General features: G+C 40.1%; 1 protein-coding gene and 1 long non-coding RNA gene across 2 annotated transcripts; both read right to left on the reverse strand.

The window, feature by feature from the left end:
- Nucleotides 1-1,744: 1,744 nt before the first annotated feature.
- Nucleotides 1,745-5,290, reverse strand: LOC138908338 (uncharacterized). The gene is made up of 9 exons (XM_070198998.1): nt 4,925-5,290; nt 4,754-4,867; nt 4,202-4,711; nt 3,894-4,100; nt 3,600-3,755; nt 3,122-3,454; nt 2,123-2,149; nt 1,903-2,039; nt 1,745-1,760 (listed from the first exon to the last, which is right to left on the reverse strand). Exons 1-9 carry the CDS (start codon nt 5,288-5,290, stop codon nt 1,745-1,747), a joined length of 1,866 nt encoding a protein of 621 aa, XP_070055099.1.
- Nucleotides 5,291-10,194: 4,904 nt separating this feature from the next.
- Nucleotides 10,195-12,078, reverse strand: LOC138907155 (uncharacterized). Its single transcript, XR_011414915.1, has 2 exons — nt 11,670-12,078; nt 10,195-10,538 (listed from the first exon to the last, which is right to left on the reverse strand). It is a non-coding gene; the product is annotated as an uncharacterized lncRNA (long non-coding RNA).
- Between the last annotated feature and the right edge of the window lie 13,823 nt (nt 12,079-25,901).

A 25,901-nucleotide genomic window follows, 5' to 3' on the forward strand; every position in this document is an offset into this window, starting at 1 on the left:
TACTCGAACTGCTTGCAAAATTGTCTCGCTATTTTGCTCTTAATTATTGCTTAACTTCTGCTTTTGTATGTAACTGTACAATAAGAACATTCTGCAATATATAGGAGTTAGTAGATAGAGAATTAACAAGAATCCTAATGCTACTCTTCCTTGGTGGAAGAGTTCTAGTTAAACTCAACTCCTAAATCCTTCCTTATCTTAGATACTGTTCTTACTGAATAAGGAGTCCTTCTCCGTATTGTTTTTTATGTACAAGCTGAACTGGTTCACTTAGGTGATCTTAATTATCCCTAATTCTAACCTGTTCCTTTCAAAGTACTCTCTATTTAGTGCTTTGGTAAAGATGTCAGCAATCTGTTTATCAGTAGCACACAACTCTATATTGATCAATCCCTTCTCATAATTGTCCCTTAAAAAGTGATGTTTAACATCTATGTGCTTTGTTCTTTTATGATGAACGGGGTTCTTTGTCATACTAATAGCACTAGTGTTAGCACAAAAGATAGGGATACATCCAACATTGATTCCAAAATCCCTCAATTGCTGTTTAATCCACAATAGTTGAGCACAACATGAGGCTGCAGCCATATACTCAGCCTCAGCAGTAGATAATACCACTTAATTTTGCTTTTTGGTGGCCTAAGACACAAGACATGAGCCAAGAAAGTGTTCCATACCTGAGGTGCTCTTTCTATCCACAAGAAAACCTGCATTATCAGCATCAGCATATCCCACAATATTGAAATTATTACCTTTTGGATACCAAAGATAAAGATCAGTGGTGCCTTTTAGATATCTCAAAATTCTTTTGACAACAGTCAAGTGAGACTCCTTCGGATTTGTCTGAAATCTTGCACAAAGGTCTACACTGAAAATAATGTCAGGTCTACTAGCAGTGAGATGCAACAATGAGCCAATTATTCCCCTATACAACTTCTGATCGACAGATGAACCAGGTTCATCCATATCCAACTTTGTAGCTGTTGCAATAGGAGTGTCAATTTCTTTGGAATCTTCCATTTTAAACCTTTTAAGCAACTCTTTTACATACTTCTACTAATGGATCATAGTTCCATTTAAATTGTGTTTAATTTGTAAGCCTAAAAAGAAATTAAGCTCACCCATCATGCTCATTTCAAATTCATTCCCCATTAGTTTAGCAAAATCTTTACTTAACTTATCAGTAGTTGCTCCAAAGATTATATCATCAACATATATCTGAACTCCCAAGAGATCTTTGCCTTTTTATTTCAAGAACAAAGTATTGTCAATTTTACCTCTCTTGTAGTCATGCTCAAGCAAAAACTTTGATAATCTTTCATACCATGCTCTTGGCGCCTGCTTGAGCCCATAACGTGCTTTGTCAAGCTTGTACACATGATTAGGACTCACCTTGCTTTCAAACCCCAGAGGTTGCTTGACAAACACTTCTTCCTTTAGATAGATATTGAGGAAGGCACTCTTGACATCCATCTGGTGGAGGGTGAATTCCATATAAGCAGCAAAGGCTATGAGGAGTCTTATTGCTTCCAACCTTGTAACTGGAGAAAAGGTTTCATCATAGTCTATGCCCTCCTCTTGGCTATATCCTTGAACCACCAATCTTGCCTTGTTCCTTGTAACAGTTCTACAAGTTTGTTTCTGAAGACCCATTTTGTGCCAATTACTGATCTGTCTAAGGGTCTTGGCACCAGATGCCAAACTTGACTCCTTTCAAATTGGTTGAGTTCATCTTGCATTGCATTTACCCAGTCTGTATCCTGCAAAGCCTCAGCAACAATTTTAGGTTCAATAAGAGATAAGAAAGCATCAAAAGCACAAATATTTTTTAATGAAGATCTGGTTTTGATTCCAGAGGTTGGATCAATAATTATGTTCTCAATGGGATGAGAACTTTGATACTTGTAAGGTTTCACAACCAACTGGTTTCCCCTTGATGTTCTTTCAATGCTTTGTTGCTGTGGAACAGGTTCATGGACAGGTTCCATTGAGGTTTGAGAATCATTTCCTCTTTGTTCTATTCCCTCTGTCAGGTTGCCCTGTGTAGAAGGACTTGCTCCATCACCTATTCCTTCTTCAGTGCAGCTTCAGTCTGGACTGTGGTTTCATTTAAGTTTCTTACCAGCCCAATTACTTCATCATCATGTTCCTGTCTCTCAGAGAGAATGTTAGTTTCATCAAAAATCACATAAATACTTTTTTCAACACACATAATTCTTTTGTTATATATATTATATGCTTTACTATGTGAAGAATATCCCAAGAATACTCCCTCGTCACTTCTGGGATCAAACTTGCCTAGGGAGTCTTTACCATTGTTGTGCACAAAGCACTTGCATCCAAATGCCCTAAGATGGGATATATTTGGTTTTCTCCCTTTAAGTAACTCATAGGGAGTCTTCTCTACTAGAAGTCTTGTCATGCACCTATTTATGATATAGCATGCAGTATTTACAGCTTCTGCCCAGAAGCTATGAGGCAGCTTACTAGAAAGAAGCATAGTCCTAGCCATATATTCAAGAGTCCTATTTTTTCTTTCAACTACTCCATTTTGTTGTGGAGTTCTAGGGGCAGAAAAATTATGATCTATATCATGCATATCACAAAATTCAACAAATTTAGCATTTTCAAATTCAGTACCATGATCAGACCTAATTGATGCAAGTTGATTTCCTAATTATTTCTGAGTTTTTCTAACAAAGGAAGTGAACATGTCAAATGCTTCATCTTTAGATGTTAACAACAGTGTCCAGGTAAACCTAGAATAATCATCAACAATCACCATCACATATCTCTTACCACCTCTACTTAATGTTCTCATTGGACCACAGAGATCCATATGAACCAGTTCCATCGTTCTGGTGGTACTAACCACTTTTTTGCATTTAACAGAGGATCTTACCTGCTTCCCACTTGCACAAGCCTCACAAACTTTGTCTTCCTTGAACTTAATATTAGGTAGTCCTATCACCAAGTCCTTGGAGACTAATTTGTTGAGTTGACTTAGACTTGCATGTCCAAGCCTCTTATGCCAAAGGAGGGGATCACTATCCATCACACTTAAGCAAGTTAGTTCATTCTCTGAGAGTGTGGACAGATTTATAATATATATATTATTCACTCTTTTACCCTGCAAAACAATCTTGTCACTGACAAGATTTATCACAAAATATTTAGTAGAGGTGAATGCCAACAAGTTACCTCTATCACACAATTGTGACACACTGATTAGACTATACTTCAAGTCGTCTATCAAGTAGACATTCTCAATGGAATGAGAGTCATCCTTACCTACCTTACCAACCCCAATGATTTCACCTTTCTTTCCATTTCCAAAGGAGACATTTCCTCCTTTGACGTCCTCAAGTGAAAGGAACTGGTCCTTGCTTCTTGTTATATGCTTTGAGCAGCCACTGTCCATGTACCATATTTGGCTGCTCCCCTTCACTTGAACCTATAAAAAGAAATCAGGGGTTAGTCTTAGGAATCCAAACTAGTTTGGGTCCCTTTCTATAAGCAAAAGGATGAATTAAATTCCTTTTAGCCCAACTTGGTAACCAATTCTTCCCCTGAACAAAATTTTTGTTCTTTTGACTGGCCCTTTCTTTTGCGTTACATTCACTTTTATAGTGATCAGTTTTACCACAGTGAGTACAAATCTTGTTCTTAGGAAGAGTGAGGTACTTGTTTTTAGGATCCCACTTAGGTAGCTGATTCCCAAAGCCAAGTCCTCTTCTATTGCTACTGTGATGTTCCTGTAGCCATGACAAAGCATCAGAGGACCAGTTTCATTTACTAGTTCTGTCTAGTTCATGCTTGACCTTGCCTAGATCCTCCTTTAGCACTCTTATCTACTCATCCTTCATATATAACTCATCTTTCAGTTTACCTACATTTTCTTCTAAAGTGAGTTGTGTGCAATCAGTTGTCTTCTTACTGGTTCCTAGTTTTAGTTTTAGATATTCAGATTTTAATTCAAGAACATTTGCTTCAAATGTATGAACCTGGTTCTTCAGAGTAGTATTTTCACTCACAGTCTCACTAACTCTGAGCTCCTGGTTCTTACACTTTGCTTTTAAAATCACACAATCCTTAGACAACTGTTTATTACCTCAGATTCATCAATGAAATCTAGCAATAATTCAGAGAGTTTTTCTTTAGACAAAAACTTAATCTTGTCTTTGAGATGAATTATACTTACCTCAGATTCCTCATCTGATTCTCCAATTGCCATAAGTGCTTTTTCATCTCCATCTTCCTCATCTGATTCCTCATCTGAACTTTCTCCCCAAGTAGCAACCATAGCCTTTGTTGATCCTTTGTTCTTCTTGGGATGAACCTGTTCCTTCTTCCTGTTCCTTCGTTCAGATCTTTCCTTCTTCCATTTAATTTCCCATTGAGGGCAGTTCTTGATGTGATGATCCGTTTTCCCACACTTGTAGCAGCCCTTATTGGTCGTTTTTTCAGGAACCCTTGCTTTGTTGTAATTTCCACCTCTTGAAGAACCTTTTCCTCTCATAAGGTATTTCTTGAAGTCCTTGGTGATCATAGCTATTTCATCTTCCTCCAAATCAACACCTTCAGTAATTCTGAGTGCCAGACTCCTTTCCTTCTTGGGCACATCCATCTTCAGGGTCTGCCTTCTAAGTTCATAAGCAGTGAGATTTCCAATTAGCACATCCAACCTAAGAGTTGCAATGTTCTTAGATTCCTAAATTGCAGTGATTTTGCTTTCCCAAGAAACTGGTAGAACCCTAGTCAGAATCTTCTCAACTTTATCTTCTTCAAGAAGAGTCCTTCCAAGAGACTTCAGTTTATTAGTCAGTGTGGTGAACCTTGTATACATCTCTTGGATAGTCTCTCCTTTCTTCATAGAGAAATTCTCATATTAAAAATATAGTAAAGTACCTTTGGACCTCTATACCTGAGCAGTTCCTTCATAAGCCACTTGCAAGGTGTCCCAAATTTCCTTAGCAGTAGTACAACTTTGAATTCTGTTGTACTCATCTGGACTAAGTCCACACATAAGCCATTTCTTGTCCTTAACATTCTTCTCCCATTTCTTCAAGTCGTCAACAGTGCAGTCAGCTCTTGTTTTTGGCACCTCTTCTCCTTCGTCATTTATCTTCATGGTAGCCAATGGACCATATGTGACAATGTTCCATAGTACATAGTCTTCTCCTATGATGTGGTCTCTCATTCTGTTTTTCCACCAGGAGTAGTACTGGCCACTGAAGAGTGGTAGCCTAGTAGTGGATTGCCCTTCCCAGTTTCCAGGTGGTGCACTCATCTTGATCTTCTCCTAAGGTGTTAGCCTCTTCAAGGATAACCTACTCTGATACCAATTGTTCATAGTACATCTTCCCCCCCTTTGGCATCATCCAAAAGTTGCAAAAAGATGTGTGAGTCCTAGATTTTATAAAAATTACTCATGGCCACTAGGGCAACTGCAAATGCATTCATGGATCAATCATCAGTAATCAACTAAGAATTCAAACTATCAAAGAAATAGAGACAGTGCATAAGAACAAGAGCAGCAAATTTCATTGATAGAAAGTACGGTTCTTCCACAATCCACAAAATGAAACAAAAACATTTAAAGCATGAGCAACAAAAAAGAAAAAGTCCCGAATCTGGGTCACTGAATTTTTAGGCAAGCTAGGCAACTAAGGCTTGGAAGAACTAGGGGCTTGGGTTTTGGGTTGGAGAAGATTCAACATATCGTAAAGAATTCCCTCATTCTTCTCCCTTTCCTTTGTAAGCTCAACTCTGAGAACATCCCTCTCAGATTCAACCTCAGCCAAACGAGTCTTCAGCCTTGCTATCTCAGCATCATTTGCCCCACTCTCATGCACTAGGGCTCTGGCCTTGCTGTTTACATATGTTCTTTTATATGAACCAAGTTCATTAGGGACAACATGGATCTCATAATCACAAGCAAGAAGAGTATTGATCCCAAAATGGTCTTTGCTTGTGGCCATCTCCGCTTTCTTCAATGGCACCTTATAATGAGCAAGAACAAAAGTGAGGATGAAACCATAAGACATGGGCTTTGGAGCCATTGACAACTCTGTCCAAAAGCTGAATGATGAACCTATGCCAGTTTATCTACCTCCCGCTGTCCATACACTCCATCAAGACCAAGTCCATGTAATTTGCAATATGCCTCCTTTCCTGCCTTGGTAACACGCACTTGTTGATGAATTCAAAGATCACCTTGTGGGGTGGCTTCATTTCACTCTTATAGACTACCTTGGGCTCACTCTCTTCTTCATTATCACAAAATTTCCTTGTGATAGCCAGGGCAGTTGGAAGAGAATCTAGGCTGGGCCATTTCTGCCTAGTATAGTCATCATAGCCTTCAGAAGGTATGCCAAGGATTTCACCCCGTTCTTTAGTATCAAAAGAGAACTGGACCCCTTTTACTAGGCTGGTGACTCTGCTTCCCTTGACCTCAGCATTGGCCATGAATTCCATAATCTCATTCCTAGCCAGTCTCTCATCCAACTGAAGGATCATGTCCTTCCACCCCTGTATCTCAAGCTTCTCCAGCAGCAAAATCATTCCTTCTTCTTCCAAGTCCTTCAACAATCTCCCCTTCAGAATTGTTCTTTTGCCAAACTTTGTCAGCCTGTCTTTCTCACCATCAGAACCATCCTCCTCTTCACCACTCCAATTATCTTTTTCAGTAATTTTCACTTGCTTAACTTTTACTGCAGACCTGGTTCGCTTAGCCAAGATAGATAGTTCAGCAGACTTAGAAACATATGAAGACTTCTTTGAGGAAGTCTTGGCTTTCTTTGGCTTAGGGGTCTGAACCTTTACCTATGCCACTTTTTCACTTTGATGGACTAGGTCCATCTCATCCAACTCAACAGCCTCAACAGGCTCAACCACCTTTTCTTTCCCATTATCCATTCTTTTCTTCTTACTCTCCTCTAAAGCTCTCTGCAACTCCTCTTCACTCTGCTTTAGCTTGCTCGTTGTAGTTCTTCCTCTTGGAAGAGGAATATCAGAGGTCTCAAAAGGAGCAGCTTTCCGTTTCTTGTTGGCTCTTGCTGTCCCAGAGGTTGTAGCTTTATGAGTTCCTTTCTTCTTGGGTTGGTAATTGTCACTTAACTTTTTCAAGAGATCAGCCAGGGTTTCCTCAACAGATGAACCAGGTTCGTCTGCTTGCTCTCCAAGATTTACTAGCCCTTCAGCGGCTTCTCCTGATCCACTTCCCCCTGTGTGCCTGCCACCTTTTTCCTCCTTCTCTGGCTCAGCTCCACAAATAACCGTTCTAATAGATTCAGATGTGGGTTAAGAATCAACCACTTCTTTCCATTTTCCCCTCTCTTCACTCCGTACTCCCCCCTCTCTCTTTTTCTTTTCAATTTTATTTTTACCACCTCTCCTTCTTACCTCAGGCATTTCCACATCTATCACAGACCCAACCAGGATGAACCTAGTTTCTAAATTTTTAGCAATCTCAGAAATAAACTCTGATGAAGGTTTTGGGATAGAAGATACCTGTTTAGAATCAGAAAACCCAGTTTCTTCCCCCTCAGTCGCTGATTTAAAGGAATCACTCGAATATTTTGTGAGTTTTAGGCTTGGCTTTCTTGAAGCTGGGCATTTAATTTTTGAGATAAAGCACCGCTGGCCACTGTTTTTCTAGCAAGTATTTTGACTCTCCTTTTTCTAGGTTGGGGGTTAGAACTAGGTTAAGGGTTTGTAGAGGAAGAGGAAGGAGTAAGGGTGGAGGAGTACCAGGGTTATTCCTGGGGTTAGAGATTTTAGTTATGGTTTTGTGATGAAGGAAAAGGCTTGGATTGAATTCGAAGGCAAGGAGAGAAGAAAGAGTTTTGACGATTTTTTCAGAAATAATGAAGAATTTGCAGAGTTGATGATGAGGGATTTAAAGGAGAAGTGTAATGAATACACAACAACAGCTTTTTATAGTCAATTAGAAGTCTAATCACCCTGCAATTTTCAATTTGGAGTGACAGCTACAGCTCCCCTAGAATCTAGGTGTTTTAATTCGGTGAGGATTCTTTAGTTGAAACGTAACTGGTTCAAATCTTTATTGGATAGACTTTGGAAGATTTTGGATTGGGGTAGAGTTCTGCTCATGATTTAAATATTAGTATTTCAAAATGTGTAGAGTGTAGAACACATACCTCATTTTTCAGATGAACCAGCACTGATGAACCGGGTTCTTCACGAAGAAACCTCTCATCCATGTCTCAATTTGCATAAATAGAGAAAATTTCATTAGAGACCGGTGATTCATATTAAAACATGGCATATGAGTATACTATTTACAGTATGATACTGAGCAATAATTAATCTGGTTATTTACACAAATTCCAGATTTTCTAACATTCTTTATGATAAGTGCTTAATACTCTAATATGTGTCAATGTTGGATTAAGTTGAAACAGGCCTAAGCTTATGGACGCACAAAGTTTGTCATCATCAAAAAGGGGGAATTTGTTGGCCCAAGAAAGAGAATAGTTTTGAAGATTGACAAAGGAACTCCAATATGAACCAGGTCCATCACTGACAGACATAGACACCGGCAGAGTCAAGGCACGTGAGGTGCACATGCAGGAGATAAGCGTATTCTGGTAGAATGGGATATCTCCTGATCGAAAAGATTATAAAACAACACTAACAAACCTTTTTGCGGAACCTGATTATTTTTGTACCTTGTCAACGAGGCATGTGCATAGAATGTGAACACAAAGAGTATATATGATTATCATTTATACTTCACTCATTCTATATATTTTCTTTGTACAGAGAGTATAGTATGAAAAAAAAATATACTTCGTAGTAATGTGAGACAATCGGAATCACATAACGAGGAACAAGGAGGATTAAAGTAACTGACTGTGAATAAAGGATGTGATTATATCAGAACTTTTAAAATTTTATTATATATAATACAGGATATCTATAATTAAACATGGTATATGGAGAGAAAAAATTACATCAAGCTAAAAATATAATTTTTGGGCATATAGCTTGAAAATAAGCGACGCAAATTGGTAAATCATGTCACACCCCTTTTTCTACCCGCAAAATAATATTGTGTGGATTAAAGGGTTTTTCCAATTAAAGTGACAAAATTGAGTAGGAATTATTTTATTTACAGAGTCGCCACTTGAAATTGATTTTTATTGGTGTTCCAAGTCACCTTTTATTTGAATCCCTAATCAAAGGAAGATTTGACTCTATTATTATTGGTCTGCGAAAATAAAGTCCGGGTAAGGAATTCTGTTAACCGGGGAGAAGGTGTAAAGCATTCCCCGAATCCATGGTTCTAGCACGGTCGCTTTTATTAACTAAAATTTGGCTTGAATTATTTTTGGATAAAGTGTGTATTGTTTGCCTTAAATTACTATTGTCTAGTACCGCTTAATAATTAATAATTTTGGCCTAGGAGCGTGCAAGCACACAAGGTCCTTATTTGATTATATGTATTAAAACAAAGAACGTGTCGGTACACATGATTTAAATACAATTAATATTGAAGAGTCAAGGAGCGGGAATGCACACATGACTACTTTATTAAAAAATAATAATAATAATAATAACGACCAAGGACCGTGTATGAACACATGGTCTACATCTCAAACGTGCCTAAAATTGCCTATCGCTTAAATTAATTAAAAAGCGCTTCTTTTTTATATTTATTACTTGTTCGACTGAAAAAAATAATATTATTATTAAAAATAATTTTCACTAATGCAAGATTTTAAACCCGGGTAAACTTATGTTAAACTTTTATGGTATTAGGCCACATATTTTATTTAACAAAAGACAATTTATTGGTTTTAAAGAAAATGCCCATCTTACTTTTTATTGTCATTGGGCCTACAAATTTTAGCTTATTTGACCCATGTTGCTTAAGAGCCTCGATGACCGAGACAACACAAAATAACAAGTATTCTTCTAAGCCCAAATTGCTTCTTACATTGATGTGCAAACTAAAAATTATTTTTTTTTTCATAAAAGAAACTTACATGCTAATTATTATCTTTTATCTTCTTAACCAACTTATTTCTTAAAGACTAACATAATATTTCTACTCATCTACACCAACATGGCACTAATCAAACTACACTCATTAACGACATAAAAATCATGACTAAATATAAAAACTACAAAAACGGTAATACTTCAATGCTAAAGAGAAGAACTATATTAAGTATAACATTATGTTGACTATAATTTAAAGCATCAAAATATTTGAAGTTAGAAGTCTTTCTTAGATAATTATACATGAACCATGAAAGTAACTCACGAAAAAGAGCCCAAACTAAACAAACATGGTTAAAAGTGGGGTCTTTATCTTTTCCTTAAACTAAGTAATCTTAACAGAATGCAATTTCAATCACATATATAAAGAAGAAAACGATAATTTAACTAATCTTTAACAGATTTACATAATGATAATACTAATATAACATTCATCTTGAAACAAAAATCAGATCCAATATGTTCCATCAACCAAACGGGATCAAATCCTTCTTATTATCATCAAGAATCTGCAATATAAGAATTTGAAAGTTACCTGGTTTGTAGAATAATAAAATACAGCAGTGCAGCAACAAAAAAAATTCAGCAGCAAATACAGTAAAAACAGCAGCAACTCAAGTGTTAAGACAACCCAGAAAACTCAACAAAAATGCTTGAAACTGGTAGCTATCAACTTCACAAATTGCCTAAGGGATCTTTCTATTTTTTTCAAGGTTTTTTGCACTCAAATAAACCTCACAAAATACTGAAATTTCAGCTTCTTATGTATTAAGCTGCTGATTTTTCTCAAAGATATATGTCTTTTTTGCAACTCTCCAAGATGTGTTTAAGTATAAGATAGAGTGTCCCCCTTTTCAGTGAGTAAGAAACTCTTCCATTCTAAGTGTAAGACAGTCCCTTTTATAGGAGAAAAACATCCCTTTCAATAGGCAAATAAAGATAGATTTTTTTAAAAGATTTTGGTTCACCAAAAATCTGTCCAAAAGACTGACTTTGTGTGCTAAACACTGTTCAAGGTCTGTCCCAAAGGTGAAAGGACAACCTAAAACTCTGCTGTGTCAGAAGCAAGGAGAAAAAAATGTCCTTTCAGCCATCCTACTAGTAAAAGTAAGCTACTATTACCCTATTTTGTGATAAAATAAACTAAACTTCAGATTTTAAGCATCAACAACAAACTACTTGCTAAACAAATCAAACTTGGATAACTATGAACTGACAAAGCATAGACGAGACTAAAAACGTAATTGAACTAAGTATTAAAACCAACTTGATGGGAATGAATTGGATTTGTGCAAACTAATTACTAAACAAACAACTAAATTCACAAACTAATTCTCAAAACAGAACGAGCATCGTTAATAATCGAACAACGACTAACAACAACTAAATAATCGACTAACTAAGTGAACGAATTAACTAATATACTAAAGATTATGTTTAAATCAATAACGAATCTAATAAACCACTAAACTAAATAGAGATAGCTAATTAAATAAACCTAACTTGAAACTCTAATTAATAAGAAATAACCAAAACAGAAAAAATAAAAAAAAATAAAAATAAAAAATAAAAAGAATCAGAAACTAATCTACTAAATAAAATAAAAAATCAAAAATTAATTAAAGAGATGATGATTATACCTAACAAGTATGCTTGAAGCCGAAAAATAGCTAAAATGGGGGTTCGGGGTGGTCGCCGGAATTTGACCGGATTTTTAGTTGCCGGATTTTTGGGATGGAATTGACATCAATAGGTAGGTCTTGATGAGCTCTATCCGTTGATGTAGGTATTGTGGGGTGGTAGTGGCCGGAATTTCAAGATTTTGGGCAAAAAAGTGGCGGCTAAAGTTTCTTAGATCTAAAATTCAAGGAGTTTGAAATTTTTTTAAAGGAATTGATTTGGAGATATGGGAAGAGGAGGTTGTGGAGATTATATGGTGTTAATTTGGAGGTGTTTGGAGGTGGTCCGCCGCCGGTGGGTGATTTCCGGCGGCGGCGGCGGCGGTGGAGAGAAGAGAGAGAAGAGAGAAAGAGTTATGGGTGAAATGAGGAAAATTTTCAGATTTTTGAGGCTTTAAATACCTCTTGAGAGATCAAATACGGACCATTAGATCAATGGGTGATCAATGGGTGAGATTTGATCTTGGGTCACTTAATGAAACGACGTAGTTTTGAGGCAAAACTACGTCGTTCCGGACCCTTTCAAAGGCAACCCCCTTATCTTGCACTTTTGGCCACTTTCTCTTTCAAATTTGGCCCAATTTCTTTCTTAATCCTACTTATTAAACTAAATTTATACAAACAAATAAATTAATTAAGTAACTTATTCAAATGATCAATTAACTAGATTAATTCACCAATTGAATAGTTAGTTAATTCTTAAAATGCACAAATAAAGAAAGAACTATTTTTTGGTATTTTTATGATAGGAAATATGCAATCAAAGACACAAAAATTGGGAAATATAATTAAAGCAACAAAACACTAATGACTTTAGGAGGTGTTAAAATAGTACAAAAATTAGGTATTCACAGCTGCCCTCTTTGCTCGAGAACATGAAGAGTTTTCGTGCAAAGAAAAGTGAATGCCATGGCTAATTTTTGCTCACATATTACTCCAATGAAAGCATTTTTTTTTTAAAATGGTGACCGAACCCTGCTTCCGAAGTAGCATACATATCCTTATTTAGAGGAATCAGGTCAGTGTAGTTCTGGAAAAATTTGGTAGCTGGGACTACCAGACACTAGATTTAAGACTGTTGTTGCTGCTGTTACTGTTACTTGCTGCTTGCATCAAAAGGAAAAGAGAAAGAACTACATATGTCTGGAAACTAAGAGTTACAAAATTCCTAATCTATGTGTCTTGTGGAGTCAAATCTTGATTCTTGACCTGCTCGCTTGTGTTGACCTTAGATAGGATCTTGATGCTCTTTGAGGAAAGGATCATGGCCCATTCTCGATTGCTTGCTTTCCGGATCAGAGTTCGGGAAAATGAACTCGAGAAGCTGGGCTGCTGACACATTATCCAAGCTAACTCTAACTATCTTGTGAGCGGAAACTTCTTTATTATGATGAGAAAGCTGAAACTGCAAGCTTTAATCGTCACAACATGTGCTCTGCGGCAGGGCCTGCAAAGCCATCAAAGACAAACAAAACGAACAAAATTTTCTGCCCCAGTTTGGCACTGAGAAAATCTTGCGAGTTATTGGGTAAAACTGCAGGTCAGCTTATTTTATTTGAAAGATCCAAAAATGAAACTAAAGGCTCCGAAAAGGATGTTCTTATCTTAGGTATAAAATTGATATAACTTGGACTTAGGAGGTGCGTGTCCCATGGGTATCATTGGAATGGCTGTGAGATTGAAGGACTCGAACTAGGAATTGCATCTCCTTGGAATAATGACTCATATTAGGGAGTGCATCTCCTATTAAAATGAATACGGTTGACTCAAGCTAGGAAGTGTGTCTCCTAAGAGTGAGGTTGAAAGACTTGGAGGGAATGTAACCAGGGGTTGACGCCCTGTATCACTGAGAACGAATATAACCAGGGGTTGGCGCCCTGTATCACTAACAAAGAATGTAACCAGGGGTTGGCGCCCTGTATCACTAAAGGGGAATATAATCAAGGGTTGGCGCCCAAACTAGGAAGTGCGTCTCCTACGAGTGAGGTTGAAAGACTTAGAGGGAATGTAACCAGGGGTTGGCGCCCTGTATCACTGAGAACGAATGTAACCAGGGGTTGGCGCCCTGTATCACTAACAAAGAATGTAACCAGGGGTTGGCGCCCTGTATCACTAAAGGGGAATATATCAAGGTTTGGCGCCCAAACTAGGAAGTGTGTCTCCTACGAGTGATGTTGAAAGACTTGGAGGGAATGTAACCAGGGGTTGGCGCCCTGTATCACTAACAAAGAATGTAACCAGGGGTTGGCGCCCTGTATAACTAAGGGGGAATATAATCAAGGGTTGGCACCCTGTATCAGTGAGAAAGAATGTAACCAGGGGTTGGCACCCTGTATTACTAAGAAGGAATGTAACCAGAGGTTAGTACCTTGTATTATTGAAATGATTGTAATCAGGGGTTGGCACCCGATATTACCGAAAGGAATGTAACCAGGGGTTGGCACCCTATATTACTGAATGGAGCGTAACCAGGGGTTGAAAGAGTTCTACCTAGGTTAAACTACGAAAAACAAGCCTGGGCGAAGAGTACTTCTACCCGGAACTATGAGCTGGATCCCCCTAGGCGAAAAGGTTCTACCTCGGTTAAGCTACGAAAAGCAACCTGAGCGAAGAGTACTTCTACCCGGAACTATGAGATGGATCCCCCTAGGCGACAAGGTTTTACCTTGGTTAAGCTACGAAAAACAAGCCTAGGCGAAGAGTACTTCTACCCGGAACTATGAGCTGGATCCCCCTAGGCGAAAAGGTTCTACCTGGGTTAAGCTACGAAAAGCAACCTGAGCGAAGAGTACTTCTACCCGGAACTATGAGCTGGATCCCCCTAGGCGAAAAGGTTCTACCTGGGTTAAGCTACAAAAAAAAAAATCTGGGCGAAGAGTACTTCTACCCGGAACTGTGAGCTGGATCCCCCTAGGCGAAAATGTTCTACCTGGTTTAAGCTATGGAATTGGGAGGTGTGGACAGTAATGATGCATGCTACGAATAAAGGAAAGTGGAGATTTTGTGGAAACTTACCTTTGGTGACATTCGCCCTTTGAGAATCGCCATTCTGCACTGCTTTGATCGTGCTTCAAACAAAGAAAAATTTGTGAGCTTTTAAAGTGGTGGTCGGTTTGTGGCCTTGATGCCCTTAGTAGTTTGAATTCACCCCTCCGATGTCGAAGAACTGATTTTGTCAGTGTAATACCGAGGTTCCCGAATACTTTGTATCGCTTTCTAGAGACATTGTCTTTCTGATGTTGCCCCTGGCTGTTTCATACCCGGATGTCCATGGTACCGCTAATCCTTGTCCCTAAGGCAAGGCAATTTTCCTTTAAAATCAAACCTAGTTGTCTTTCACCTAGAACCAATTTCTGACTGTAGTGCTTATCAACTTTTCCCATGAAGCAAGTCTTGCTTAGGCGACCTTTTCAGTTTCTTTGAGACACTTTGTCCGCCTTATCAAAAGATATCACATATGGATTCCTGCCTTCGTCAATGCCATATATGCTCCAAATTATGCTCGGTATTACGGGGAAACTATAGCCAGTTTTGCAGCCATTTATTTTTGCTTTGCTTTTGATGCAAGATTAGACCGAAAGGGAATCTAAGAAAAATTATGGAAAAGAATAGAAGAGCAATTGGAAATGAAAAGGAATTGTGTCTAAATAAAAGGTGTCCCTTTCGGGGAGAGAAATAAGGAGACTTATCTGGAGATATGTGCCGACTTCAATGAATCATGACATGCATTTTGGACTGGACGCCTGATCTGTCTGAGCTGTCTAATTCTCAAAATACGTCGCAAATGTTCATCTTGAAACTGTCTTAGTTGTGCTCATGCCGGAGCATCGAAGACCCTCATTCGGCTAGTAGCGCCCTTTGCGGGTTTTCGCTAACTGACCTCTCTCATTTCTCTAATCACTGGCGCCTTACAGTGCCCATACGGGTTTTCACCGATAAGACTCTCTCATTTCTTCTTCTTATTATTTTTTTTAACTAAGATACAACACGCAGAAGGTTGGCCAATGCCCCTGGCATGAGGACTTCAAGTATTCTCAGAGATCGATCAGAAGTTCTTAACAGGAAAAGGCGAAAGGAACCTTGAACTGAATTACAACTTTGGGAATATGGATTTTTGTTGCGATGGGACCGAACCCAGGGTAAGGCTGCCTACGTATCCTTTCCGAATCAGGTCGAACGTAGTTCAATGACTTAGAAAATTTGTTGTTTGACTTTTTTTTTTTTTGGGTAAGTACACATATTCCAAAAGGTGGAAAACAAGGAAGAAGAAACATACAACTTAAAAGGGGTAACAAAAGGGTGACACTTGCTTGGAATAGCGAGCAATGGTAGCCTTCGTCATCTCGATCTAAGAAAATCATGCGTGAAAGTTCCACAGTGGGTATATATCAGAGATAATATCTTTTGACTGCATTTGCATTAATAGTCATGTCTGGTACTCGTCCTTCTTCATCTACCAAGTGCAAGGCCCCTTTTGGTAACACTTTCTTGATGATGTAGGGTCCTTTCCAGTTTGGGGCGAACTTTCCTTTAGCTTCTACTTGGTGTGAAAGAACGCGTTTCAAAACGAGTTGGCCTACCTCGAAGTGCCTTGGACGCACTTTCTTGTTGTAAGCGCGTGCCATTCTTTGTTGGTATAACTGGCCAAAGCACACTGCTGCTAGCCGTTTTTCATCAATCAACATTAATTGTTCTAATCGGGTCTTTACCCATTCTGCATCTTCAATCTCCGACTCCACAATGATCCGAAGAGAGGGAATTACGACTTCAGCCAGTATTACAGCTTTCGTCTTATATACCAACAGATAAGGAGTTGCACCAACAGATATGCGAGCAGTCGTGCGGTATCCCAAAAGAGCAAAAGGCAACTTTTCATGCAATTGTCTCGAACCTTGGATCATTTTCCTAAGAATCTTCTTGATGTTCTTGTTCGCCGCTTCAACGGCTCCATTGGCTTTTGGCCGGTAAGGGGTAGAATGGTGATGCATAATTTTAAATTGCTCACATACCTCCTTCATCAAATGACAATTGAGATTGGCTGCATTGTCAGTGATAATAGTATTTGGGATACCAAAGCGGCAGATGATGTTGGAATGAACAAAGTCTACCACTGCTTTCTTGGTGACTGCCTTGAAAGTGACGGCCTCCACCCACTTGGTGAAGTAATCAATTGCAACCAAAATGAATCTATGCCCATTAGAAGCCTTTGGCTCAATTGGACCAATAACATCCATTCCCCAAGCAACGAAAGGCCAAGGAGAGGACATGGGATGCAACTCCGAAGGTGGCGAGTGAATCAGGTCACCATGAATCTGGCATTGGTGACACTTGCGAACAAAACTGAAGCAATCTCGCTCCATTGTAAGCCAATAATACCCTGCCCGCAGAATCTTCTTCGCCAAAACATATCCATTCATGTGAGGTCCGCATACCCCCGAATGCACTTCACTCATGATCCGCTCAGCTTCTGTGGCATCTACGCATCTCAACAAGTTCAAATCTGGGGTCCTTTTGTACAAAATTTCCCCATTCAGGAAGAAACCGTTGGCGAGCCGCCTAATAGTTCTTTTTTGATCTCCCTTGGCTTGCTCTGGGTATTCTCTCATTTTCAGGAATCATTTTATGTCATGATACCATGGTTCACCATCTGGTTCTGTCTCAATTGTATTGCAGTAACCGTGGCGATTCCGAACTTGGATTTCTAGTGGATCGATATGGGTGTTTCCCGGATAAGGGAGCATCGAGGCTAAAGTAGCCAAAGCATCGGCTAGCTCATTGTGAAACCTGGGAATGTACCTAAACTCGATGGTTTTGAATCTTTTGCTCAAATCTTGTACACATTGTCTGTATGGAATAAGCTTGATGTCTCGAGTCTCCCATTTGCCTTGGGCTTGCCGGATAAGCAAGTCAGAATCTCCCATAACCAATAGTTCATGCACATCCAGATCGAGGGCCATTTTCAAACCCATGATACAGGCTTCGTATTCTGCCGTATTATTGGTATATAAGAATCGAAGTCGGGCTGTTGCAGGGTAATACTGTCCAATAGGTGAGATGAGGATTGCCCCGATCCCAACTCCTTTGATATTGACAGCTCCATCAAAATACATTTTCCATATGGGGTTGTCGTCTGGAACTACTTCCTCTATTGAGTTGACCTCTTCGTCTGGGAAGTATGTGGTAAGTGGCTTGTACTCATCATCAACTGGATTCTCTGCCAAATGATCGGCCAAAGCCTGTGCTTTCATCGCGGTGCGAGTGACATAGACGATGTCGAACTCTGTGAGCAGGATTTGCCATTTTGCGAGCCTGCCAGTGGGCATTGGCTTTTGGAAGATATACTTCAGAGGATCCATTCTGGATATGAGGTAAGTAGTATAGGCCAAAAGATAATGTCTCAACTTCTGAGCGACCCAAGTCAAGGCACAACATGTCCTTTCTAAAAGGGTGTACTTAACCTCATAATTGGTGAACTTCTTGCTCAAATAATATATTGCTTGTTCCTTTTTTGCTATTGCATCATGTTGCCCCAGAACGCATCCAAAGGAATTATCCATCACCGATAGATATAAAAACAAAGGCCTACCAAGTTCAGGTGGGACCAGTATAGGGGGTTTTGATAGATAATCTTTGATCCTGTTAAAAGCATTTTGGCAATCGTCTGTCCACTTGATTGCAGCATCTTTTTTCAGCAACTTAAAGATGGGCTCGCACGTGGTTGTTAGCTGAGCAATGAACCTACTGATGTAGTTCAACCTTCCGAGCAAACTCATGACCTCCTTTTTGTTCTTCGGGGATGGCAGATCTCGAATGGACTTTATCTTAGATGGATCCAATTCGATGCCTCTCCGACTGACTATAAAACCAAGGAGTTTCCCAGATGGAACCCCAAACGCACATTTGGCTGGATTGAGCTTAAGGTCATACCTTCGAAGCCGTTCGAAGAACTTTTTCAAATCATTCACGTGATCAACCTGTGTCTTTGATTTTATGATGACATCGTCGACATATACTTCAATCTCTTTGTGCATCATGTCGTGAAAAATGGTGGTCATGGCCCTCATGTAAGTTGCCCCTGCATTCTTTAAACCGAATGGCATGACCCTGTAACAATAGGTACCCCACGGAGTGGTGAAAGCGGTTTTTTCTGCATCACCCTCATCCATTAGAATTTGGTGGTACCCAGCATAGCAATCCACGAACGACTGTATCTCATGCTTTGCGCAATTATCTACAAGAATATGGATGTTCGGCAAAGGAAAATTATCCTTCGGACTTGCTTTGTTCAGGTCTCTGTAGTCAACACAGACTCTAGTTTTTCCATCTTTCTTTGGCACGGGCACAACATTTGCCACCCAGGTGGTGTATCATACGGCTCTTACAACATTGGCGCTCAATTGCTTCATTATTTCCTCTTTGATTTTATCACTCATGTCTGTTTTAAATTTACATTGCTTCTGTTGGACTGGTGGAAAATCAGGATACGTAGGAAGCTTATGAACAACTAAATCGGCGCTTAAACCCGGCATATCATCATAAGACCAAGCAAACACATCTCTATACTCAAATAAAAGTTGAATCAAGGCATCTCTAGTTTTTTGTTCAGTGTGAATGCTTATCTTTGTTTCTCTGACTTCTTCATGACCTCCGATATTAATTGGCTCAGTTTCATTGAGGTTGGGCCTAGGCTTGTTTTCAAACTGTTCCAACTCTCTTTTTTTTTCATCAAAAACCTTATCTTCATCATATTCGACCTCTTGATGCATTATTTCGAAATTAGACAGCTTTTTGAGATCTGGGCATGAATTCCGTATGCATGTCATGCTATTAAAGCTGGCATTAACAAAACTGAAATGGAAATAAAATGGCAGGAATTAGGAAAAGGAAAAGATACAAAATTTAATACGAAAATGAACTGCATTTCATTGAATTTGAAAGGATATAAGGGTTAATGTCAAAATAAAACAATCATACTAAGATATTTGGATTATAACCCTGAAAGTAAACCAAAGTACAAAAGAAAGAAGCTGCAAGAGTCAACTACCAAGACTCCTTCCTTGTGGGGAGAGGAGTTGCTTCCCAGTTATTGAGCATGGTTTCTGGGCCAATTAGTTGCATATCGGCATGACTAGTGCCTTCACCAGCCTGGATCATATTCACTTCAGAAAACATCTACCTGAGGCCATGGCAAATTTCATCAATGTTTTCATGCGCCGAGGAATTTTGACCATGTTTGAATCGTGGCTCGACAAAAGTGTAGAAAATGTGAGGGATAGGTTGCTGCAAGACCCACCCATGCTTTTTGCGGTGCTTGGCTTTGTCTTCGTCTGCTTGTGTTGGCCTGAAGCCTAAACCAAAAGTACCCCTATTACTGAACGGAGAAATGGGTTCTGAAATTCCTTGCAATGATGCCCCCAAACCTTTTCCTGGCTCATAACCTTGTCTCATCATAAGTGCAGCCACCATTACGGATATGGCGGAGAGACGCGGATGTAGAATGGGTTTTCCTTCCTCAACATGGTCCACAACAACTACTTTGAAAGCCTGATAGACAATAGACTCGCATCCTTCCTTGGCCTCAATATATGGGATTAACGGGTCTTTATAAATGGATGACTCGTCTTCTCCGTGAACAATAATTTCTTGCATGTCGTGCTCGAATTTGAGCATCTGATGCAAGGTGGATGGCACAGCTCGGGCCGTATAGATCCATGGCCTTCCAAGAAGAAAGTTATAATAAGTTTCCATGTCCACTACTTGGAAGACAATTTCAAAATCAACAGGCCCAATCGTCATGGTGAGGTTGATCTCCCCAATGGTATCTCTCGCTGAGTCATCAAAAGCCCGGATGCGAACATTGCTGGGTCGGATCCTGTGTGTATTGATCTTCATGCTTTGCAAGGTAGAGAGAGGGCATACATCTACACTCGAGCCTCCATCAACCATGACTCGCTTCACATAATGCCCCTCACATTTGACAATCAGGTGCAAAGCCCTATTATGACCGGCTCCCTCCTCAGGAAGTTCATCATCAGTAAAGGAAATTCTGTTAACCTCAAAAAATCTATTGGCCATCTTCTCTAACTGATTCACGGTGGTATTCTCTGAGACATGTGCCTCGTTCAGGATTTTGATTAGTACACGGGCATGCTCTCCTGAGTGTATAAGCAGAGATAATAGAGAGATTTGGGCAGGAGTCTTTCTCAGCTGGTCAATGATTGAGTAATCCTGAACTTTCATCTTTTTCAAAAACTCCTCCGCCTCTTCTTCAGTGACCGGTTTCTTTATTGGCATTTGGCCTTCTCTGATTTGCTTAGCCTTCCTCAGCTCTTCTGGAGAGTAACACCTCCCTGATCGAGTCAAACCTCCAGTTTCCCCCACTTCTTCTATGATTTCCTTACCTTTGTAGGTTACTACAGTTTTGTCGTAGTTCCAAGGGATGGTTTTCGTATTTGTTATACGGGGTTGTGTGGCAGGCTTGATTATGATCGGCTCTATTATACCCGTCGTACCGCCCTGATTCTCCTTTGTGATGGGGTGACCTCCAAGGACGTATAACTTTGGGCTTGGAGCATTGGAGCGAACCTCCAACCTCGAGATTTTTGGAACAAATAAAGTTTCCCTCTCTGAGCTCTGGGCACCTTTCACAATCAACGGTGCATCTAGGCTTGGACTTACTTCCAGTTTGGTTCCCTCTTGAATTGTTACCACTATAATTTTTACTCGACCAACTGGCTTGTATACATGATCTCGTCCAATCATTTCCACAAAATGAACATCATTGTGTACCGGCAATGGGTTATTGGTCACATTAGGAGGGTCCTCGTCATTCGTGACTACAATCAATTTTTCAACAATGAGTCTTTCTATGGCTCTTTTCAGGGTCCAACAGTCATCCGTGCTATGCCCCGGAGCACCTGAATGGTACTCACACCTAGCATTTGCTTGAAATCCGTGCGAATCAGGATGCATATGGTGGGGAGCGATGGGTCCAATCACGCACATCTGCTTCAACTTCTGGAACAGACTAGAGTATGATTCAGCCAATGGAGTAAATTTTTCCACCGGCCTCTGCTCTCGACCATAATCTTGCCTAGGACGAGCATTGTAGGGTGCCCAAAAATTTTGCTGCTGAGGTCGGGGGAATCTTGGAGCTGGTGCCCATACCTGTTGATTGGGAGGACGAGAATATGATTGAGCATTAAACACTGTATATTGTGGCGGTCCCACGGAGTACTGAGGAATTGGCGGGGGATAGTAATGTTGAGGGTAGCTGGATTGCCCCTGCTGAACTTGCACATAAGGGTGCGATGCCCCTCTTTGAACTTCCCTAGATCGCGAAGTCATCATGGACCCTTCATCTCTCTTCTTTCTATTTGCCAAACTTCCCAACCCATTTTGGATAGCTTGGGTGGTGGCTTTGAGAGCAGCTTGACTTACAATTCTGCCAGTCTTGAGGCCATTTTCGACCATTTCTCCTATTTTGATCGCTTCCGCAAAAGGTCTACCCATTGCGGACATCATGTTCTGAAAGTAATCAGGCTCTTGGGCCTCCAAAAAAACAGTGATCAACTTGTGGTTATCCATGGGTGGCTTAACTCTAGCTGCTTGCTCCCTCCACTTGATTGCATACTCCCTAAAGCTTTTAGTCGGCTTTTTCTTCATATTGGACAGGGAATTGCGATCCGGCGCAATATCTATGTTATATTGAAATTGTTTAATGAAGGCTTGGGCCATGTCGTCCCAGACATGCCAGTGAGAGATATCTTGGTCAATGAACCATTCGGAGGCTACCCCCACAAGACTTTCCCCAAAATAAGCCATCAGTAATTCTTCTTTTCCACCTGCACCCCTCAGCTGGTTGCAGTACCTTTTCAAATGGGCGATAGGGTCGCCGTGTCCATCATACTTCTCGAATTTTGGGGTCTTAAACCCTGGTGGCAGATGGATGTGAGGGAACATGTATAGATCACTGAACGAAACACTTTTGTGACCCCCTAGTCCCTGTATGTTCTTTATGTTTTGTTCAAGACTTTTCATTTTCCTGGCCATCTCATCCGGCTCAACCGTCTTGACAAGCTTTTCATTTTCCACTGGTGACTCGTACTGAGGAGTCTGATTATATGGAGCCGAGACCCCGAAAGCCATATTTGGAGAGTAGTATTGGCCATAGTAAGCATGAGATGGTGGCTCGTTGATTGGCCTCGTCACAGGAGGTGGAGGCGGGATTGTGTATGCCGGTGCGCCAGACATGACTGGAGGAGTGTTCCTGACCGGTGCGACTGGAGGTCGCACATTAGAGGTACCCGGAGCAACGTGGAGGCTGTAATTTGGCACATACCCTGGAGGTAGGATGTGGTCTCTCGTTGTATGGAGCGGTGGTTGGGTAGCCAGGTGTATGGTGGAAGTTCCCTCTGAGGGACCACGGGGTGGAGGCTGACCAGACACCCAAGCTTGATATACATCAGACAATTGCTGTCTCAATTTTCTTATTTCCTCCGACTCTTGTTCAACTGATTGACCCTGGGGGTCGTCAGTGATCAGCTCGATCTCATCATCGTTGGTCATTACTACTGCTCCCTTAGATCTAGTGAAGTAATGGTGTGTTGCCAGTTTCACCACAAACCAATGACCTTAAGCTTACTACGTAAGACACAGCAAACGTGTTAGGGTTAAGCATTTTATAGATAAGAATCACACATAATGTGCCATGCTCCAATCATTGTCACTATTTCTAGCATGCTTTTGGTGGCTTCATGTTTCATTCCGGCTTATGAGGTTGCTTCTTATTGACGCTCTTATTTTCTTCTCTTTTTTTTCCCTTTTTTTTAACTCACACCTCATTTTGATCCCTCATCTTAGAATCATTGAAAAATATTTTGATCGAACCTTTTTTGGGTTGCCTACGTATCATGTCGCCGCATGAATCAGATCATTACGTAGTTCAGGGGAAATAATAACAATTTTTTTTAATATTATTATTATTATTGAAATTGACTCTAAAGACATAAGTATGACTGAAAATGCGACAAATATAAAATTAAAAATGCGACAAATGAAAAATGAAACTACAAACTAATTGACTGCACTAAAACTTTAATCTTCAATGGTATTCTTGCTTAAACTGATATCATCAAAGGTCTGTATCCCTTAGCCTCCACTCTCCCCCCAAATTCTCGTACAAATTCTGAAACACTGCCGGCAACTGTGGAACGAGGGTACGTGCTTGTTGACCAACTTTCTCATTATTTAGATGACGATGATCGTTGTGAATATATGCTGCTTTCTCTGCCAATTGAAGTACTTGCTCTCTGGCTTGCCCCATATTCACGTGACAATTCTGCAACCATATCTGGGTAGTATTGAGGGCATTCCCCATTTGTGTCTCGCGTCCCTCGTATTCTTCAATACGGCGGTTTAGCATAGCTCTCTCAATCATCCACTAACGCCGCTCTGCCTCAAAATCTGCATGTTGATGACCTCTCTTATGCCTTTTTATTTCTTCCAATTGTGCATGAAACTGACCCTTTGAGTGTATCCAATAGGCCCTTTCTCTTTCAAACTTCTCTCTCTGCTGATCAAACTCCAATTGTTGTTGGTGCGCATCCTCTTCAACGATACTCAAGTCTTCTTGTAGCTTATGTATTTCAGCATTTTTATTTGCCTCAGCTCTTCTAACTAAACCAATAGTGCTTGACAGTTCTTCTTCTAAGCGGGCCGCCTCATTTTTAGCATCCTTTAGATCTTTATCCATGACCCGTAAGGTAGATTGATAATCTTTCTCAATATTTAAATGAATTTGAGCGACTACGACTTGTAGTTGGGCTTGTTGTTTGGATATAGTCATCCGGGCATGCTCCAATTCCTCTTTTAACCTTTCTATAGCTCTTTGATCATTTCTCCTCCTATTGGACCCTTCAGGCCCATCTCTAAGCGACGAAGGGTCATGAAACCAGGTAATATATTCAAGGATCACCTCTCCATGATCTCGGTCTTCTACCATATCATTCAACTCCGAGACTTTACTTGCATACCAAATTTTCATAATTTCTTCTTCGTCATGAGGTTGATCTTTACCAAAATCATAACAGAACTTGCTCATATCTCGTGTTGGTGGCACCTCCTGTAGTCGTGCAAATTGGCGCATTACCCGAAGTGGAGCATAAGACTGAACACCATCCAATCCTATGAGTACCAAATAAGAATGGTATGCAGACTCACAAATGACCTCTTTAGAGAAGAACCAATCGTAGTTCCAAGTGATCCGTTTGGTAGATAGAGTAAGAAGTAGTTCTTTCCAGGTGCCAATCCCCTCTGGTAAGTCACATTCGTCAATTCTTTTCTGGTAATCATAAGTATGATTGGGCCATAGCTCACTAAAATTAGTGATCGTAGGATGACGATAGAAATGCTCCAAAAACCATATCTGTAACAAAATGTTGCAACCATCAAAGTTTCGTGCGCCCATTTTACATCTAGTTAAAGCACGAAAAATGCAAGAAAGAATCATAGGGACCAAAGTATGATCACCCCCTTCTGAGGTCAGAGCCTCAACTACACCTGCCAAGCGGATGTCAATGCGTCCCTCTCTTTCCGGAAAAACTACACGCCCCAAAAAGGTGACCATAAATGCAAACCTTCTATGTACCTTCCATGTTTCCTTATCTTCCTTTGATTTCAATTTTCTCACATTCCTTTCGAAATTGCATTCTAGGCCATACAACTGAAACAAAAAGCCCAACTTAACCCATTTGCCTCCTAGACCTTCATATTGTCCGTAATTTATGTTCAAAAGCTTCAGAAACCTACCCTCGTTCACATTTTTTGGTAAAACGGGCGATTTCCTCTTAGGTCGGAGTCATTTCACAGTCAGTAAAACGGAACACATTGTTTTCAGGATCCCAGTGCGGAATCAAAGCTTCAATCACATCCCTCCTCGGCTTTATCGTAATCATGTGAACCAAATGTCCCAAGTATTTCTTTATCTGGTTTCGCTCATATTCCTTAAAGTCTCTCCACCAATCCCACAACAACTGTGGTATCTGATCGACAATCAGAAAATCTGGTATCCCTTCTGATCTGGGCCTCTTTTCAGACTTACCTCTTTCTCCACTCATGGTATACCTGTCTACCCAGACACGGGGTTAGACTTTGATCAAACATATTATTGACACACAAAAATTCCGATTTCTC

Source organism: Nicotiana tomentosiformis, chromosome 3, assembly GCF_000390325.3.
Source record: "Nicotiana tomentosiformis chromosome 3, ASM39032v3, whole genome shotgun sequence".
Lineage (NCBI taxonomy): Eukaryota > Viridiplantae > Streptophyta > Magnoliopsida > Solanales > Solanaceae > Nicotiana > Nicotiana tomentosiformis.

Bases quoted from the DNA above. Each gene is read 5' to 3' on its own strand.
- LOC138908338 (XM_070198998.1), bottom strand. From the start codon at position 5,290: ATGAGTGCACCACCTGGAAACTGGGAAGGGCAATCCACTACTAGGCTA. The intron at 2,150-3,121 runs GTGAATAATATA...TCTGAGAGACAG, and splicing joins TTGTTTTGCAGGGTAAAAGA to GAACATGATGATGAAGTAAT. The intron at 2,040-2,122 runs GTAAGAAACTTA...CCTTCTACACAG, and splicing joins ATGATGAAGTAATTGGGCTG to GGCAACCTGACAGAGGGAAT.